Below are 13,425 nucleotides of genomic sequence, written 5' to 3'. Positions count from 1 at the left end.
TGGAACTCCTTTACGAATAATCAACAAGTTGAGGAGGATATGTGGAGATTGCCACTCAGTTATCAAGTACATTCTAAGTTGGAAAACAGACAATTTATTATAAGAGATAATTATAGATTTCAGAAATTTGTACTAGACACTAGTCCTTCTATAGTTTGAACTATGTTCTATTGTATTATAATATGGTTAAAATACCAGTGATGATATCTCCCTCGCTCGGCTTAACGCTAAAACGGAGTTCAGAGTTTGAACAAGACGGGTGTGTGAGTGTGTTTGATTATGAAAACAAACAATCTATCTGAAAGACACAGGTGATGAGAAGATGATAGTGTGGGGACAAAAAACCCAAGTATCATGCAATATTTGTCACGAGTTTACGGATGAGTTGTAGGCCCTTGTGAAGAGTCATTTTGCAACATCACTAGTATTCTGTTGCCAGATTTTGATGATATGATCTTTTAAACAAAGCACACTTGTCTCGTGTTTGTCTGTTAATCAATATTCTAATTTTTGCACAATTAAGAAATCCATATATACCTAACCACTACAAATGCCATTTCCTGTGACACAATTACACTGAATTAACAAATGGTTTCTTTGAAATAAATTAAAAAGCTACGGGCCGTGTTTTGAAAATTCTCGATTCATCAAAAAAATTTCGAATAATTTTTAAGGAATTTGATCGATTTATCGATTATACTCCGATTTGACTAAAATTCCTGATTTATCCAAAAAAAATTCTGTTTAACCTCTTATAACTCTTGAATAGATAAATTAATCGATAGTTCCGATTTCTGATTTATGCGGTCATGTCAATACATATAATGCTCATTGAGGGGGCATGCATAACCAGCTAATTTGTTTTTCTTTATTTAAAGGAATCCAAATGGACAAACTACTATTCATGCACTAAGCAAAACTCCAATATATGGTATATATGAATTAGTGCTCAAGTTGACTCCTTTCATCTTGCATATTGTGAGGAACATAAACTAGTATATTATGTCTTTGATGGTTATTTTACAAGCAAAGTGTCACACATGTGATTTAACCACCCTTAAATTCAGCTCAGCACATCCTCATTTTAATCAATCAAATCAACTCATTTCTTTCATCATCACCAAAATGCATCAGATTCAGCCTCAAGTTCTGTATGGTTCTTCTTATGGAACTGAACCAAGCAGCCCCAATGATTCAGCTCTAGACACCATGCAGTATTATAGCGCGCCAAGTAGTCCTATTCGACGCATAGGGAGTGCCTTATTTGGCTATGAGTCTGATATGCAGGATGCAGAGGAGGAAGATACAAACTCCAACTTATTTGAATTTGCAAAATTTCAAGGCTTTTGTAATGATGCAGAGTTTGAATATGAACAAGTGAAGGATGAGCCGATCAAACGTGTGGATTCATTGCCTACCATGGCGTTTGCAGATGAGTTATTTTTTAATGGTCAAGTGAAGCCTTTGAAACTCCCACCTCGCTTGCAAAATCGTAGTGCAACAACTTGTCCTAGTCCCACAATGTCACCAACATCAGTAATCAACATTTCTTTCACAAGAAAGAACATCTGGAACGATGATTTTGATCCGTTTATGGTAGCTTTGGACAAAGTGAGGGAAGACAACAGAGGACGGAAAAGTGTTCATAGAAGGTCACAATCTCACTCACCATTTAGTTCCACCAGCTGCCAGTGGCCCGTTGACACGAGCCACTTGAGCAAGGACAGGCACCAGCAACCTGAGAAGGTCGGACCATTAGAACACGGATTGGCCAAGCCTAAAGGGTCGGCCTATGCAAGATGGGCTCGACATGGATCAATGGAGGACAAGAAATTGACTTTACTCCTTGACACAAGCCCGAAAGCTCCAAGTAAGCTAAAAGGGTTGAGCTTTAGGAAAAAAGTGAGGCCAGTCAAGATAGACCATGAAGAAATAATCAAACCAGCATTGAAGGAATGCAAGAACAATGAAGAAAGTAAAGAGAACTCTAGTGGAGATAGGAACAAGATGGAGAAAGTGAAGGGAATTCTTAAAAGGTATGCATCACTTAGGAAAGACAAGAGTGAGAAAAAGGCACCAGATCAAGATGCAACAGTGTCAAAGCCTGGTCACTTGAAAAACCTGAGCTTTAAATTCAGGAAAAACAAACATGGAACTAGTCAGCAAAAAGTAGTGTCAAAAGAATCAAAGATGGGGATTATAGTACCATTTAAGCCCACAAAGCTCACACTTTGTTTGGGGTATGGTGCTGCCAGCCCAAGAGCCTAAATTGAGTTGAGTTCTTTTATTGAACATTTGTTCTTTGTGATCCTGTATAAGCATGGTAAACATTCTCTGTTTGATTGTTTTATATTTATATAGCTTTATATCATGTTTGAAGATATTTATAACACGTCCAATTTTAAGATGTGACGAAATTTCTAGTAAATGTTTTAGAACTCTGCATTTTTCTCATCTTCATTATGATTATCGAAAACTTTACTATCCATATATGTCAAACATGAATAATGTTTCTCTTCTAAATTATTTTAATTTTTTTTCTCTGAATTGTACAAATAAGATTACCTCGGTAATGATAATATAAGAGAATCAAAACACAAATAACCTATAATATCGATCAAATCCACACAGCGATCTAAAAATGCAGTAAAGAATGATCGCATCAAATTGAACAAATTTTAAATAAAATATATAATATATATTATAATAAAATATATAATATATTATAATTGAGAAAAATTTAAAAGATATATTACCAGAAAGTATAATTAATTTGATCATAAAAAACCGAGGAGAAAGTATATATATATAAATATAACAAGGCATCGGGTTAGTCGAGGGCATTATAGTTAGGGTTTGAATCACAGGTTGCGTTGATTATTGTTTGTTTCTCTCCCAAACTCATAAAAAAACCCTAATCAATCAATCATGACCGGAAAAGCAAAGCCCAAGAAGCACACCGCCAAGGAGCTAGCCGCCAAGCTGGACGCCGCTACCACCAACCGCGGCGGCGGCAAGGCCGGGCAAGCTGATCGCACCGGCCAAGTCAAAGGCGGTCACGCCAAACTCGAATGCCCTCACTGCAAAATCACCGCTCCTGATGTCAAAACTATGCAAATTCACCACGACTCCAAGCATCCGAAGATTCAATTCGATGAGTCCAAGCTCAATAATCTTCACGCCACCATCCCTGCTGCTGAGTCTTCCATGCCGCGTCCCGGGATTCGTGGAAGCCTTAAGAAGTGAATATACATAAAACTTATTATTATTGTTCTCAACTTTTTATCTTACATATCTATGGTACAACTGCTAGCTTATGTCCGAATAATTTCGTATGGATTGTGTTTATCGTGTTGCTTTATTATGACACGGTGCCATGATTTTTTGTGATTTTGATGGTTGGGCATTTTTCCTTTTTATGTTTATTGGTGGTGTGGTTGTGTGTGTGCTTGATAAAGTTCAGGTGTTTTCTTTGTTTTTTTCTTATGGAATTTAGCTAGTGTTCAACGACCAGCTTGATTTCCCAAACTATGGGAATGACTGGTCAAAAGATTCAGCTGATTCAGGGACACCAGTCTTCACCCCCTGCTCATGATTGAGGCTGTTGCGTTTAGGTAAGCCGATTTAATTCTTTTTTAATGTCCGTTGTGTGTTTTTGTTCATTGTTGTACTTCCTAGAAATATAACAGCTGCATATGCAATGCATAATTCTGCGTATGATATAGGTTTGGTTTTTGTTTTGAAATTCTGATATGGTTTTAACTTAAGTTGGCTTAAAATTATGAATTTCTTGGACTGGACTATAGCAGGTACTATGATCTCTTAATAGTGTAATTGGCAATTCTCTGTAATTTTTATATGTTATTACAGATAGTTGGCTTAGTTTTAGTTTTTTTTTGTTGACTAAACTTTACGCCTTGTGCCAAAACATGGTTACACTTCTAATATTGCAATTCATTGATCAAAAGCCAAAAACTGGTTTGCTGTAAAATGTCTTAACGGAACTAGGAGAGGTCCTTTTTTACTGGAAATTGCTTTAATCATGGGTAATGGTCTCCTTCCTCTCTACACTTTTCTTTATCCTTTCCTCACTCCACTGCAAAGATTCCTAAATCATCAACATCTGGCTTCCAATCACAATTTTCATAATTTGAACATGCCCCTTTCACTACATTCTTCAAAGTAGCTAATCCCTGCAAATTACCCTAAAATTCACATTGTTTTCAGGTCATTGGATTTTCCTGTATTCACCTCCGTTCTGTTCCTACTTTTAACAGGAAGGCATTGTTTTCCATTTGAAACATATGCCTGGCCATTGAATTCTATTAATTTATTGCAAGTGTGGCAATTTATTTTTGTATCAGTTTACTGGATATTGCAGCACAAAGTTACCTGATTATGTACATTAGCTAATATTTTGCGGGTGCACACATGCCATATGTAAACCGCAGTTGGGAGGCAAACTTGAGATGTAGAAACAAGGGTAATGGGTGATTTCAACAATGTAAATGTTAGAATATCTTGATGAAAATTGAATATGTGGTTTGCAGTTGGCATATGTACATGTCTCAGAAGTCAGAATCCTAATTTCCTTATTCCAACTTCTTAATCATATTGAACAGTGAAGCACTGTTTAAGTATGCTCTTGATGATATATTTTTTGCCATTGATGATTTTGGATGATAAATTTAGTATTTACTCATGATTTCAAATACTGGATTCGATCTATTTTACATCATCTGAAGTTATGTGCATTCCATTTATATTTAGAAAGTGGCCCTTGTTCAAGGACTGACATTCTATTTAATGTACAAGGCCATTTCATTTTTGTGCATTTGTACATTAGGTGTGCCCTGCCAGATATTTGTTTTACTTTCTCTGATATAAGTTTTGTGTTTTGACTGTGTCTTTCCATAAATCTCTTGTTTGCTCTACAAGGCCTAATCTGGGAACATGTGGTGTGCAACATACTAGATTATACTTACTCACCACATTGATGGTCTAAAGTAATCTTCATACTTTGAAATAAAATAAAATTGGAAGTTATCATGATGATGTGCATTTTTTGCTTCTGTAGCCTCTCATTTCTTGTTATTTTTTTCTTTCTGTTCTGTATTTTACGCTAGTGTTGTGTGCATCAATTTAAATGCAATTGGATGCATGGATTATTAAAAATTTCTCTTATTAAGGGATAACTTTGTTCCTATCCTCATTATTTACCAGCATGCTGTATCAAGTTTGAAAATGATAGTAACTAGACATTTTGTAAAATTATAAAAGTTTGGGGGCGGCAAACCAAATGAAAACATATATGCAGACTTCTGAGCTATATATATTATACACAATACAGATGAATTGCTAATTGTAAATATTATGCACAATTTACTTGTGCGTCAGTATGCATAATATTTTATTTTTTTAAAATATGCTTGCAACTGTGAAAATGGTTTACTATGTTTAAGTAATTGAACAATGTAAAATTACATGATTTCAACCCTAAAAAAATGAATGAAAAGGCTGCTTGCTAAAAGTATATAACAAAAATCGATGACTACTCTTTTCTAGTGAACATAAAGGTTTTATGTTACATAGAAACTGACTGAGCCTTAGTATAATGTTGATATCATTTTAAAATTTCAACTTCTGCATTATTTTAGTATTGCTTACTTATTGTTATGGATAATTGAATTGTTTGTTTATGTTGGAAAAGTAAGCTCTTTGTGTTATTGTCATATCTGGACTTGTTTTGATGATTTTTGCTAATTGAGGGGAATTGTAAAATGTTTTTTCTTTCCTAATAATGTCCCAACAAGATGATAAGCCGTTTGTAATCACAATAACATGAATTTATTGTGTCGAATACATAAAATTTTTAAAGCAGTGAATGATATTCAAAATATTACAAGCTAATTACAGAGTATAATTTTAAAAGTGGATGTGTATATCTTTTACTGAAAAAGTCTTGTCAGCATTGTTAACAGGGTTTAGTTAACAAATTTTAAGTACAGCCATAATTTACTTTGTTCTGAATACCAGTTACATCCATTCACCACATAGCCTTGTCAGCAAACTCGCTAAAGGAATTCAGACCGATTGTTTCTTATGTTAATAGAAAGTCATAAAAATGGATATTACACTAATTATTATGAACTCAATAGAGTACCGTGTTTTTTCTAAGATAGCAAGTTTTCCTAATTGTAATTAGAACTTGATTAATTTGTGTCTGCGTATAAAAGCCTTGATATTTGCTTCAGTTGCTGTTATCTGTTTTTACTACAAGTGTCATACTTGACAGCAGAATGACACCTCTAATATTTTTTTACAGCACATCTTTCATGGGGAAATTTTTAAGAGAAGAATGCAGTATTATCTTTGCTATATGTCCATTATGAGTTCCATACCTGGGACCTTTATTATTGCAGCAGGGTGAATGAAAGGTGTCACTCAGTTGCTGCTCAAGACATAAACTGCAAGGTTATACTTGTCAAATGTTTTTGTGTACTTGGTAAAGAACTGAGAAGATGATCAGTTGGTTGTGACTTTTGTGCATGAAATGTTTTGCATGATATTCTTGTGCAACTGCATGAGAGAATTTCTGGGGGCAACTTAGGATAGAGTATGCATCAAGGGTTTGTACACTTTTACATATGAAACTATCAAGAAAACCTCTGAAACAAGGACCCATAGGTATTATCGACTAGGTAAAACTTTGTCAATAGTTTTCTTATTGAAACTATATGAAGTTATGTGTACCACAAACTACGGGGAAATGTACAATTAGGGTCACAAGGTGAGTTATGATGACTCAAATTGTTTTATTGAGTTGGAGCTTCTTGGAAGAAAGTTAAATAAATGTTTTTAAATTCGAGAATTATAATGCCCAACCTCAATTTTTGATAAACGAGTGTAACTCAAGATTCAAAATACTGTAATTTTCTTCTTTTAGAGTTTATTATTGCCTTGATGCTTGTAGTCAAAATAAATGTATTTATGTTGACCACTGAGTCTTTTATGTTCGAGCTACAGTAGTTAATGAGCTTGAACATAAATGTTCAATTTCCCAATAGAGTTCAAGCCTGTTAGGGTAGCTGTACTTGATTTAATAAAAATGTTATGCCTACAATCTCTTCTACAAGGGTTCTGCTTTTCATTGTAATTACTTTAGGCCAAGTAATGGCATAGTACTTAATTATATGGTTGTCGTGTGCTTTGTGCATATATGCACTTGAGGCATAGGTAATAGGTTGCAGTGTATTAACAAATATTCTCTAAGAATCTTCCCTATAAATTGTGAACTCTTGTCCTGTGTGTCTAATATTTCATGTCTTGACATTTGATAGAAATTTTGTGTCATGGGAGTATAGCAAGGGTGGGATTGGTTAACCTAATGGAGTATGCATAAGATAATACACATGAAGTACGGAGATTGGTAGAGTATGCGGGCTTTATTTCTTTTCACAAGTTTTTTTTTTCTATTTTAGTCTAAATGTGTAAAATCTTTTTCTTAAGCAGCTAGACTGATTGTGTAATCATGTTTTTTTATTGGTTTGTTTGGTCCATGTCTAATTAAATTTCATGAATTTTATTTTAAAGCTTAACATGTCGACTAGGGTGGTAATCATGTTTTTTATTGGTTTATTTTTTCCATGTCTAATTCTTATATTTCTTGAGTTCCCATTTAAAGCTTAACATGTCTGACTTTGGTAGTAAAGTAACATACCTTTATCACAATATACATTCCAAGGACATGAATTGTAAGTACATTGTTGGTGGTGTCGGCATTATTCAAGATATTGACGTCGATATGATTTGTTCTGAACTTCTGACTGGTTATGCCGAAATGTATAGTTATATGGTAATGCTACTTTATTTTAATTGTGATGGTCAATATGTATCAGTTTTCTTATATCATACCAAAATGTATAGTCATATAGTAATACTACAACGCTTTAAATGTGATGGTCAATATGTATTAGTTTTCTTATAGTATAGTCATTTGAAGATCTGTGATCAATTAGGGTGGTTATAAACTGAACTGAATAAGAAATGTGGGAGAAGGGGTAGGGAAAATGCGGTGGATGCTGAGCGAGGAGATGATATATTGGTAAAAGGAAATGACCCTGATTATTGAATGTATAGCAAGTATTTTAACAAGACTACACAAGAATAATAAACTAGTTCCCAAGATGAATAATAAACGGGAATTTATTGTAGTAGATTGTTTGAAGTTACAGAAGAAATGGAACTTGGTCAAGGGAGTTGAGCCAAGAAACGATCGAACGGATGATAAGCTTCTAGTAGCAAGAAGATCATCCGATCATGCAATCAAATTATCTCTCTTACGTTTATTATATGTAAGTATATAATAAGTTTTTCTTTTTCCTGAATAAGTCAATTTATCTAGAACCAATAATACAGAGTATCCAATCGGTTAATGTAGTTCAATTTAAAATTAAAACAGATAGATTTTTTTGCCAAAAAATAAATAGATAGATTTTGTTATTCAACATAATTTTTTTAGTTTAAATTTAGAAAATGATTTTAATTTAAACTTGAGGCTGTATATGTATCAAGGTAAGAAGAAAGTTCAGCATTTTTGAAGCGTGCTTAACATCACGTACAAGAAGCAAGAAGGTGATTGAAGAGTCTATGCAGTTGGAATTTATTCTTTTTGTTGTCCAGTTCAGGGCAGGCTCTCGATTAGTCGATTTTGCTTGTTCAGAAAAGCATTACTTAAAAGACTTGGAGAAGACATTATATCTGTCAAGTGTCAACGTATTTAACAAAATGTTTAACTCAGTTTCTTAAATGAAAGTTTAGTATGCGTAACAAATATAGATATATAAAGACACGTATATACAACGTATATCATCATCTTCACTCATATTATATTAATGAAATTTCCGACATCATTATCAACCCTACCGACTGAAACCGCTAGTCACCAACAACCATGATTTTATAATCATGATTTGTCCGTCACCGATTATCATCATAACTTACCACTACTAATGACTAACTACTATCATCACCAAACACATCATCTCATCATCTGTTATCATCATGAACCTTCTACAATTATAATTGATCATCAATGATCGACCACTAATAATAATCATAAATAATTTTTCTCAATTATCAAATTGATAATTTAAAAGATGATGATTTTGCTGCATAAAATAGTGATTGACAACATATAAATGAGTGATTTTTATAATTATAAACTGTGATCGAATGAGAGTGGTTTCTAGCATGGGGAATAATTGATTTCTATTTGATTTACATGCATTTGTCGCATGGAAGCTACGAAGGGTTGACCTAAAAATCTGGAGGAAGGAAACGAGCTGGACATCAATTATCAACCCACTAGCTAGCATTTTCATGATGAAGAATAGTAATATTCAACAAAGTCCAATATATTATACATTGCACAAGGGTTTCATAACCATACAGTAGTATTACACAGTCACAATCAATCATCCACTCATCCATTTTACATGAACGCCAATGCTTGAAACTCAAACACACAGCACACTGATTAAGCAAACATCACACATATCTTACAAAGCCTTAGGAGTGGACTTAAAAGTCATATCTTTCAATGTCCTACACCTTTATTCTCAAACACACAATATCTTTTAATAGCAATGGCTCATGAAAAGTTCTTATTTACCATCATTTCCAGAGAGTGAGCTAGGCTGCCTAGCGACGGAAGCTCCTCACGGAGCGTGATGGCTGAACCTCATCATCGCGGAGCTTCACGGATGTGTAGATGGCTGCCCCTGTCAGTGCACCGAGTGTCGGGGCCACCATGTATATCCAGATACCTTCGTAGTTCCCTGCTGCAATGGCTGGTCCAAGCGTGCGGATCGGATTCATTGAGCCACCAGTTGATGGACTACAAGTCAAAAAATGGACGATCATAGGGGCCGTCTGGGTTAGCTTAAAAGAAGTTACTTCTTACATAAATTAAAGAAGTGGAGTAAAAGTGAAAATTAAGTTAAGACTTATAAGTTATACAAGTGTTTGGAAAAGAAGTAGAAGCTCTGAGAAAAAAACTAGCATTCTCAACTTCTAACTTCTTTCTGCAGAACTTCTTAAAAGTGTTTTTGCTTATTTACACAAACGGGTCAAGAAAAATAGAAGTCAACTTCTTGGGAAAAGATGCTTATTTGGGGTTGCCAAACAACTAAGCACATAATTAGCAATGTGACAGTTTGTCAAATATAACATGCTTGATTGTGCTAGGGCGCTTAATTTCAATAATTATTAGACACTTTTGACTTAATTTATGTTATTTGTATCAATCATAGCCATGTGCCTAAGCCTGATCATAGATAATTAGGAGAGGGGGATGTATCAATAGTCCTTTTCTTAATACCAAAACAATCATTTTTCTGTATGATACTTGAGAATCTTAACAATGGTTGTGACTTCATACCCGGCGATCAGAATGTTAACCATAACGACAGCTCCAACTGCTATTCCTGCCAACTCTCCCACCTGCAAACATAAAACAAAGTAACCATAAATCAGCACAATAACGAGAATCCATAAGCTTAAAATATTCTGAACTAGCTATAAAAAAATAATCAAAACCGAACGCCTGAAACCGACCGACATAAAAAACCTGACGGGATAAAACTGAGCGACGTCGGACAGTTGGTTTAAAAATAAAGACGTTTAACTAAGTTGGCAAGACTTTGATGAAATTAAATCGACCGAAGAACCTTGTCAGTTTTAATATGACGTGTTCACGTAAAACTCGACCGACTAATTGGTTATGTAATTTTAATGTAATGTATTTAAGTTAAAACTGACCGATTGATTGGTTATGTGATCTGTTAGATAAAACGAAATCATATTGGCTTTGACGGTAAAATCGACCGACCTAAAACCGACCATTTAATTTAGTCGATTTAAGATGTAAAACAGATTGTGCATATGACGGTCGGTTTTGTCCTGTTTTTTTAGTGTAGTGAACAACTTAAAAGTTTAGACAAGAAATGAACATGCATAATGAAAAGATGTCGTAAGAGTCTTACTGCACGAGTGTCTGTGGCGACAGCAGTGACAACAAAGAGGAGATTAAACGTGATGAGGAACTCGAGGGCGAAAGCCTGACCATTGCCAATAGAGGGGACGGTAACACCACCAGACAAGAAAGGATGAAAGACACCCTTAAGAGCAAAGGAAGCACAAATGGAAGCCGAAACCTGAGCCGCAATGTAGGCAGGAACTTGAAGCCACGGAAAATGTCGAAGAGCGGCGAATGCAATGGTAAGAGAAGGGTTGAGATGAGCTCCAGAGATATGGCCAGTGGAGAGAATAACAACCATGACAGCAAGTCCAGCACAGGCTGCATTGCCTATGAGGGTTTCAGCTCCATTGTACTTTTGGTTCACTATTGGCCCTGCTGTGGCCACAAAGATTAGGATGAATGTTCCTATGAACTCTGCTCCCAGCTGCACTCCAAATCAACAAATAGGTTTCTTTTACTGTCAGTCACACGTTACAAGAACAAGTTACGAGTTTTCTTAAAATCTAAAAATTCGGTCGGTGAATTTATCAGTGTACATGTCATATCATCTTATAAGCGTTAAGTTATACTCCCTCCGTCCAGTAAGTTATTTACGTCACTTTTGGGCATCCATTCTAAGACCCCTATAAAGTATAGCTTCATAATATTTTTTTTAAATAAAAGTTTGACATTTAAATTTTTATTCTAAACATATAATTATTAAAATGTTATAAAAATATAGTTTATAGCATACTCGCAATATATATGTAAATAGTGAACGGACGGAGGGAGTAGAGTGACTTATTGGCCCATTGGTTGTTAATATACAGATAATTTCTAATATAATGCAAGCAAGAAGATGATAGAATTATATGTATATGAGTAATAAATTGGAGGGTCAATTTTCACTGTTTAAAAAAATGTCTTGAAGCTGCAGATGATAATATTTTCTAATGGATTGCTCCGTTCGAGCACAGCTACTTGTTCATTAATTTCTGATTTATTTAAGACATGTACAGTAATATATTGGGATATAAAATGGAGCCATCAAGACGTCACAGTTCTGTTATTGAATATAAAAGAATACAGTAAGTCAATGAAGTTAAATAATGTTTCTTTTGTAACAATAATGAATCAAAGAGACAAATAAAAGGCATCAAAGAAAATTTCTGACAGAGATGCATAAGAAAGTTAAAAAAATACTGTAAAATATTACACTAAACCACCTACTCATACAATATAAACAGATCCGTACACTGTAATATTAACCTTGTCCAAAAAAATGCATCATTCTTGGTTAATATAAAACTACACATGCAATCTAAAACCAACAGAGTACTTTAATTAGATATAAAAAAGATAAAGTTAATATTTAAAATAAGGCAATGTTTCTGACAAATAAAAAAATAAAAAAAAATTAGGCAATGTTAACATGATCTTGATATTTTTAGAATATTTTTTTTCTCCGATGATGTGAAATATTTATACATGAAGGATCTCATTATCATCTGTACGAGCGAAGTCAAACAAGATTTGAGAAAATTTTCCGAATTTTATTTTGAGATATCTACCATTTTTCGACGAGAAAACAGAAGCAAGCTAAGGGAGCAGTTGAATGAGACGAAAAAAATTAAGCAAGAAATTGAAATGGATGGAGTAGTTGATATCATAGTCCAGAAACGAAAGTACCTTTCGAGTGAGAGAAACGTCAGGAATAGAGATGCCAGCTCCAAAGCAAGTATGAGGTGCACCACCCCACGTACCTGCATCCACCGGAAAACACATGCACCGCGGCGCTGTTTTCCGATCACTCCGCTCGTAGCTCAGTGAGTCCACTCGAAGTGAAGTGAACAGCGGCGCTCCCGGGGTCCCAGGCGTCCCCGGGGTCGCCGGCATTGTCGGTGTTCCCCCCTCAGATTCCGCCATTTGATCAGTCACAAGACTCACAGCTAAAAACTACTTTTTTTTTGTTTTTTTTTTAAAAAAAATAAAATAAAAAGAAAGATAGGCTTGGCTTAGATTACATAATTTGACAGCTTTTATAAATGTGGATTTACGGAACGGATATTTTCGAAATTTCCAGCTTCAAACTAGAGTTTCTTGCTTATCATACAACAAGAGAATTTAACTATTTTTTTTGTTTTTTTTTGTTTGGAGAAATCGGTGGAAATATGTGAGGGAAGATATTACATGATGGGAGAGTTTTTATAAAGGTTTGATTAAGGAAGATAAGGAGAAATGGAGTGATCCAGTTTCGATCAGAAGCTAAGTGGTGAGATTGATTAAGAAGGAGATTTGATGAACATGTAAGTAAACAACACTTGGCGAAACAGGAAGAGCAAAGAAGGAAAGAAACAAGAGAGATGGGGTTTCAATAGTTGATGCAGTGAAGGTGAGAATAGATA

General features: G+C 34.7%; 2 protein-coding genes across 2 annotated transcripts; one reads left to right on the top strand and one right to left on the bottom strand.

The window, feature by feature from the left end:
• The first annotated feature begins 2,820 nt into the window (after positions 1–2,820).
• Positions 2,821–3,390, top strand: LOC108200557 (protein METHYLENE BLUE SENSITIVITY 1). Its single transcript, XM_017368754.2, has one exon. The coding sequence runs from the start codon at positions 2,929–2,931 to the stop codon at positions 3,244–3,246; it is 318 nt and encodes a 105-aa protein (XP_017224243.1). The 5' UTR covers positions 2,821–2,928; the 3' UTR covers positions 3,247–3,390.
• A 6,008-nt stretch (positions 3,391–9,398) lies between these two features.
• On the bottom strand, positions 9,399–13,425 carry LOC108200271 (probable aquaporin NIP5-1). Its single transcript, XM_017368371.2, has 4 exons — positions 12,710–13,425; positions 11,046–11,465; positions 10,442–10,503; positions 9,399–9,898 (listed from the first exon to the last, which is right to left on the bottom strand). Exons 1-4 carry the CDS (start codon positions 12,944–12,946, stop codon positions 9,703–9,705), a joined length of 915 nt encoding a protein of 304 aa, XP_017223860.1. The 5' UTR covers positions 12,947–13,425; the 3' UTR covers positions 9,399–9,702.

This window comes from Daucus carota, chromosome 9 (assembly GCF_001625215.2).
Source record: "Daucus carota subsp. sativus chromosome 9, DH1 v3.0, whole genome shotgun sequence".
In the NCBI taxonomy this organism is placed as follows: Eukaryota; Viridiplantae; Streptophyta; class Magnoliopsida; order Apiales; family Apiaceae; genus Daucus; species Daucus carota.
Note: the sequence above shows the minus strand (reverse complement) of the source record. Positions and strands in the feature narration are given on the sequence as shown.

Excerpts from the sequence above, each read along its gene's own strand:
- LOC108200557 (XM_017368754.2), top strand. The coding sequence starts at position 2,929 with ATGACCGGAAAAGCAAAGCCCAAGAAGCACACCGCCAAGGAGCTAGCC.
- LOC108200271 (XM_017368371.2), bottom strand. The coding sequence starts at position 12,946 with ATGGCGGAATCTGAGGGGGGAACACCGACAATGCCGGCGACCCCGGGG. Across the intron at positions 10,504-11,045 it reads TCGCCACAGACACTCGTGCA|GTGGGAGAGTTGGCAGGAAT; the intron begins GTAAGACTCTTA and ends TTATGTTTGCAG. Across the intron at positions 9,899-10,441 it reads GTTAACATTCTGATCGCCGG|TCCATCAACTGGTGGCTCAA; the intron begins GTATGAAGTCAC and ends TTTGACTTGTAG.